This window comes from Pteropus alecto, unplaced genomic scaffold (assembly GCF_000325575.1).
Source record: "Pteropus alecto unplaced genomic scaffold, ASM32557v1 scaffold7, whole genome shotgun sequence".
NCBI classification, from domain to species: Eukaryota; Metazoa; Chordata; class Mammalia; order Chiroptera; family Pteropodidae; genus Pteropus; species Pteropus alecto.
The window spans coordinates 28,656,593-28,663,600 of record NW_006494614.1 but is presented as its reverse complement, the minus strand read 5'-3'; the positions used below and the strand labels follow the sequence as shown (position 1 = coordinate 28,663,600).

Sequence of the window (7,008 nt, the reverse complement as noted above, 5' to 3'; positions counted from 1 at the left end):
CTTTCAGCATGCTCCAGCGGGATGGAGGCCTTCCAGCTCCTCTTGGTGTCACTACAGGCCATACAGGGAGAAGTAACAGGGTGTTCCTCCTGCTGCTGCCCAGAGTGGTATCAGTGGATGCCTAGTGGGGAGCCTGAACTTTCATCTCCACCTGGAAGCATCAAGGTGGTCCTCTCCCTCTGCTGGCATAGTGTCACAGGAGACCTGCTAAAAGTGATTATTATTAAAACGTCTGACATGGTCACTTTGATTTTAAATGAATCACTCTGATAGCACAGTGTGTGCTCAGGTAAGGAGGAGAGAGATGGAGGATGGTGAGAGTATGAAATAGATAAGAAGAGTAAAATCAATAGTGTGTATTGTTTGGAAGCCAAGGGATAAGCCAAGAAATTGGAAAATGATTGACAGCGGAAAGTGCAACCAAGAAAACTGATGACAGGTCAGAAAAATTTTACTGAATTTGGCAATTAGGAGATGATTCAGTCAGTAGAGTCACTGGTTTTAGGACAATGATGAGGACAAAGGCCATACTGAAGAGTTCTGAAGAGGTAAACTGAAAGTGAGGCGGCTAGTGTAGACTAATAATATTGAAAGCTTGAAAGAAATGAAGAGAGATGAGTGTCAAGAGAGATTATTTTTATTACATTTGGCAAGTGAAACAAGTATTCTTCTATCTTTTAAAGTTATTCAGATTGGATCAAGTTTATAGGCTGCTACAAGGAAAAAGTAGATAGGGAGGAAGAAGTTGTAGATACTGAAGAAAAGGGTATAACTGTAGAATGAATCTGAAGGAGATAGTGAGCATTAGAGTTAAGGATATGGTGAACAAGTCAACCTTGAACAAAAAAGAAACATTTCATCTTCTGGGAATGAAAGACAGCAGAAAGGAATAAGGAAATTTTTAGGTGTTAGGAGGTTAAAGAATGTCAGAAAAGGTATATCCATTTCCCCCAAGAAAACGGGATGAAATCAGCTGCCAAGAGTAAAGGACATGTGGCTTTATAGAAAGGCCTGAGGAGGTTTGGAATTACCCTTAAGGACTCAGGACCGATCCCAATCAAGCTCAAGTAAAATCCTGACAAGTAACCATTGACTAAAGGAACACGATATTTTAAAAACCCTTGTTGGAATCATTTTTCACAAAATAATTTATTTCACGGTATGGTTTATGAGTTCAAATTTCACTAAGCAGTGATTCAAAGAGTAAGGCAGTGCTTATTTTCTTACAAAATCAAGCTTCAAGTTGAGATCAAATCCATTATGCCACTGAAATATGCAGAAAATCTTGAAAAGTATCATCTCACATTTGTATATGTTTTTGTTACATCTTAATAAAAAAATTCTATTTATATATAATATTGCTTATGTCATCACAAACAGCATTTTTAACCTTAAAAGAACCACGCCTGATAGATGTTACTTTTCCTGTTTTACAGATGAAAAAACTGAGAATCAGAGAGGAAGTAAATGGTATAGCCATTTCACAGTAGGCAAAACTATCAACACCCTATCTCAAGTGTTTTGTTGGCTTAAGCAGAATTTTTCCACACTATCATTAATGTGTTTTAACTGCAGATCGAAAATACCTTGAGTTTAGTTTTTCTGACCATTTTTGTTTTTTATTTAAGAAACATAAATAAGATTAGCCCAAATATACTGGGAGAGAAAAGAAATTACATTAATCGAAGGAAAAGTCACACGAATACTATTTTTTATCAGAAGCTGAGTTTAGACATTATACCAATACCTCTCCTTAAGAACTCACTATGCTTTATGGAAAATATTTTAAGGAATACAATCTAAATTTTAAAAATGATCCTTATTGAGAATCTAAATACAATTTAGTCATAACAAATCATTACTTGTAATAAATGTTAAACCCTGCTTCTCTCGTGGTCTTAAAAGCTCATCTATATCTGCAAACATGAAGGCCAATCCTAGGATAGCCAAGCTTTTCATCAAAATTTGAAAACTGCACCTCGAGTTTCTAAAAATCATCCAACTATTGGGATATTTGGCAATATCTGACTTTATCATATGAGTCAACCAAAGCAATGATGAATCTATCAATATTTGCGAAGAATTCAGGTTAAGAAGTCTTGCCAAGCCGAGGACCCAAAACACTCTCAATTGGACAAGAATTTTTAATCTTTGTAAAGGTATGGAATCATCATAATTGAATCTATAAATTTCAACAGATCTATGTCTGTCAGCATACAGGCATACTTGCCTGCAAACAAAAATATTTCCATGCATTTTTAGCCCCAAAAATAGTTCAACAGCCTTCAATAATAGTTCAATAGACTTTTAAGAACATAAATTCATCCCCAGTGACCAAAATAATGCATATGACTCAAATTACATTAGAATGCAATAAATGTATTATTAATCATTAAACCAGGAAGGAACAAAAAAAGTTTCAAAAATGTTCAACCATTGATTTTGGTGTTCTGAATACACAAACACCACTCCTTTGCATCAACAGTAGTTCCAGACTTAATTGGAATTACAAAGAACCATATAGATCACCTAGTCCAACTCCTTAACTTGAGAGGCAAGAAAACTGGGCCCAGGAAAGGGAAGCTTACCAAGACTCGCTTTGGGCAAAAATGAAATTAAAATCCAGATATCTGGATTTACAATTTAGTGCATTTCCCAGAAGTAGCATAGATATAAATAACTATATCTAATTTCATCAGGCAAGCAAATTCAGAGGCTAAGTGGAACTTTCAAGATCACGCTGAGTTTGTTGTTTTATCATATCCAAAAGCATCTTCCATAACAATTGGATAATTAAACAATATATTAATCACAGAGGAAAATTATTTTAATTAATCATCCATATTAGAAACACTCTTCAAACCATACTATTCAAAATGTTTTATAGGTAACAACCAAATTCATAAAATGGTTGGACTCTTCCATTAGCTTTCTCAGAATCATTCCTATTGAAAACACACAGCAGAAACAAGTGAAATAAAACAAACCATAAAATATAACAAAAATAACCACCAAACTAGTACTTTTAATACCATGGCCTTTAATTCTAAACCAAAAATAGTCACAACTGAGCACTAATTTGTATCTATCACCAATGAAAAAAGAAAGCCAATCATTGTGAAAGATTATTGGTTCATCTCACTGCCCTTATATATATATATATTAGCTACCGGAAAAGTCATTCTGAAGAACTGAATCATCTGGATCATTTTTATTACTCACTCAGTCTTGAGACTGTCTGCACAGTACTGACTGAAATGCACTTCAGTGTGCACCTTCCTTCCAAATGAATATCTATGTCAGGTTTATTTATAGCCACTGCCTTCAATCAGTGCATTTCCAGGTACGAAGAATAAAATTATCTCAACAATATTCTTCTATAGAGATCTGAACCAAAGCCTGGAAATCTTAGCAAATGGCCTTTGGAAAGATAATGAAAGATCTATAATGTAAAATGTACAATAAGATTTATTAAAGATTCCAAAGGACACTCACCTTATACTCTTTAATAAGCACATATGAAGAGCCTCAGGTACAACTAGGGAAATAATTTAAACCTTATGCATCTTTTTGCGTATCTCTTTATATACTCTAAAATTTTTATCATCACCTCCTCCATTCTCTTTTCCTCATTATGATTTCTCTGAAATTTGGACACCTCTTTGTTTCTTAGATGCTTTTCTCTCTATTTAGGAGCTTTTCCTCCTAAGGCTTTACAAAAGCAGGACATGCTCCCACCTACTGGGAAAAATATAAATTGCAAGGTACATCTGAACATGTTCCTAACTAAATATCAAGAAATCAAGTTCCTGGGAAAGATAAAATGTTAAAAGAACCAGGTACATAGCCTTCTCTGTTTCACCAACAACAGAAATACTTTGCACTCTATTACGACTTTCTCATATGCATTTCTTTAGCTTGACAGTTTTCAAAAGTACACTAACTCTCATTAGTGAAAGATGAATTAATCATTGAGCCTGCTGTCCCAAAGAGAACTCCAATGAGCAGGTCAGAGAAAATCATCAATTTGCAATATTTGTTTTTCATTTTAAAGACATTATCAGCTAAATGAAGACACTTCTGGAAAATATACTGAAGTAAGGAATTTGAGAAGGCCTAGTTGCATTTTTAATCATTTTGAACAATACTAAGCATTTATTAACTAATTTTCACTACTATTATTTTTATGTAGTTATCTTAATTTCTTAATAAGGTAGAGGGATATTGTAACGTTTTGATTGATTTTACTTTTCAACTTTAATTTCTATTTGTTTTAATTCAGTAGCAAGTAGTAAGGATAATTACATTTTAGCTTCTCAAATACTCTACAAAACCAAGTTGTTCCTGGAAAAAACAGCTTACTTGTTTCACATGTTCAAAAATGAAAATTACCTACACTTTGTTTTTGCTATAAATAATCCATCAATAAAATATTTAAATAAACCTAATCCCTATTTGAATCATACAAGGAAGATCAGAATTTTTCCTTCCATGTACACTGTTTCAAAAAAGAAAACATTTCTTTTAATGCTGAAGGGCTGGGGAAGAGGAAGTTTTCACTTTTAGTTTTGGTATAGATTAAGCCCTTAACAACCTAAAATACAAAACTGCATTGTAGTCAATTTGATGATGAAGCAATTCATTATTAATGAAGTATTCGTCAAAAAAAAAAAAAAAGTCTGGAGGGTGTGTGTGTGTGTGTGTGTGTGTGTGTTTAAACAATCTTTCAAAGCTACCCAAAAGACAAGACATATATGTTCCTCGGGGGATGAAATCTCCTTTGACATTACAGGTACACAAAAGAAAATGTACACTTGGTAAAACAGCTGATCGGTTGTGGAGTATTCCCAGAGACCAGTAACTCTCAGAGTAACCCAATCATCACACTTCAAATAAATTGATAAGCACTTTAGCCTCTATCACATTCACAAACATAAACGAACATGCATAGTTTAATCTAGGTTCATTCTAAGACTCTTCGTAGGAAAGACTACAATTAGACTAAAGGGTATCAAAATCATTTCCCAAATGCAGAAAGAAAAAAAAAAAAAAAAAGCTGATATGTAGCTAAGAAGCTTTCAGAACACTACATTGATCACCATTTACTTCCAAACTGATTTCCCTTCCCTCTGCGAAGTGAAAATATCCCTTTAAGCCGTGTTACACTTTATGCTTTCTCTATCGATGATCCTAACAGGTCACATCATCACTGCCACGAGATCTCGTAGCTTTGGTCTTTCTCAAATTAAGACGTAGAGAAGCATTGCTACCCGCCCCAAGAACAGGCTCTGTCCGACCGAGATCTGAAGCCAGCATCTTCAGGGGAACTGTTTCTAGGAAGGAGACAGGCGTCCCTCCCCAACTTCACTCCCCTAAACAAGCCACGAGTGAGATGCGCAGCCGGCGGTTCGTGGGGGCAAGTCCTACCTTCCGCCAAAAGGCGCGATGCATGCACAAAAGATGGATCCAGGCTATCTTTCTCTGCCATCAGCTCAGGCAAGTATTTCTCTTCTTCCATAGCGCGGACTTCGGACAGTCCCCGGGCGAAGCGCAAGGTTCCGCTCGCTCGGACACAGGGTCGCGGGGCAGCGCGCTCCGCCTCCGCCGCAGCGAGGGGAATCTCCGCGCGTCCTCACTGGCCCATGCACCTAGCACCTGCGACTCCTGCCGTCGGGCTCCGCGGCCCAGCGCCCACACCTGCCCGTCCCTTCCGTCCTCCCTTGCTCGAGCCGAGTCCTGGCTCACACAAGCGGCCTTAACTGGAGAGGCGGGAACAGGACGCGTCCCACCTCTCCCAACCACTCATTGGTAGTGGTGCCACGAGAGGCGGGCCCCCCGCGAAGGCCTTGGGCTCTCATTGGGCTGCACCGCACGTCGGATCGCCTGACTGGCAGGAGGCAGCTGCAGAGGGGAGGGGAGCGCAGAAGGTGCAAACGCTTTCTTCTTGCAGCCCAAGCCTTCCCTGGTTATTAGGCATGCCCAGTTGTGTGGAGCCCTCTGTGTCTTCAGCTGAGGGGCGGAGGGGGGAGAGAGCGGGAAAAGCATTGGTTAAACAGAGAAGCTCGGATATAAGACGGCAGGGAAGGTGCGGGAAGTGAGCGGCTGCGGAGAGAGAAAACACCAGGGAAAGTCCCAGGAAGGTAGATGGGACTTCACCTGCGTCCCTAAGGCACAGGTGTCTCCTGTCACTCATGCTGCTCAGACGCACTCCAGTGTGCAGGAGTCAGCAGTACACCCGGTCTGGAAATATAATGAAGACTGCATGTGATCGGCAGCTGGTATTTTTAATGGGCCTGACCTACATCTCCGGGACGCTGTAGGATGTTCATTGATAAACAAATAAAGCGGCTCTGGGGCGATATTGTTGTGCTGCAATACGCTTCTAGCGTACAATCATTGGGATACTGACTTAGTTCTGGTTTCTCTCCCACCTTCCCTCCACTCCCAATCCCTATCTACGGGAGAGGTTCCACGAGAGGGATGAATTTTAAAACTAAAAAGCGATACAATTAGCCACAGCTAGTGAAGGAATTGGGAAAGACATGTGGAAAATGGAAGAGACTCGAAAATAGGTGACCACGGTTGCTTTAATTTCTCCTCTTTCTCCTTATTTTAGATGTGATAGTCTTTCACCAGCTGCTGTTGCTGAGCTAGTTTGTATCCATCCCACCTCTATTTAAGGAGAATTAAATTCTCCAGCTATCATCAACATTGGAGGCAGTGCCCATCCTTCTCTTACTAATGGGGCCTGAAAATGTAGCTTGCATGATTCAAATGTTACAAAACAATCTATCCACGGTCTCTTTTCATAAACAATCAGTTTCCAGGTCTCCTCTGCCCCCACCATTTTGGGTGTGGAAGAATGGAGGCTAACTTTCCTACAAAGAAAGCATCCTGAAACTTTTCCAAGTTCTTACTATAGTCAAATCTTTTCCTTATTTATTTTTCAAGATAAGATTGGGAGATTATCTTTTACTTATATAATGTTTTAAAATTTTAACGTGACTT

At 38.6% G+C, this 7,008-nt stretch overlaps 1 protein-coding gene across 2 annotated transcripts in view; it reads right to left on the bottom strand.

The window, feature by feature from the left end:
* KHDRBS2 (KH RNA binding domain containing, signal transduction associated 2) overlaps nucleotides 1-5,782 on the bottom strand; it is a 498,248-nt gene extending 492,466 nt beyond the window's left edge. For both annotated transcript variants that reach the window (XR_003044470.1, XM_006926413.1), the window contains exon 1: nucleotides 5,428-5,782. Coding sequence is in view for 1 of the 2 variants with exons in the window: in XM_006926413.1 (XP_006926475.1) it covers nucleotides 5,428-5,518 (91 nt within the window). In the remaining variant the exon portion in view is untranslated. The remainder of the gene's footprint in view (nucleotides 1-5,427) is intronic.
* Between the last annotated feature and the right edge of the window lie 1,226 nt (nucleotides 5,783-7,008).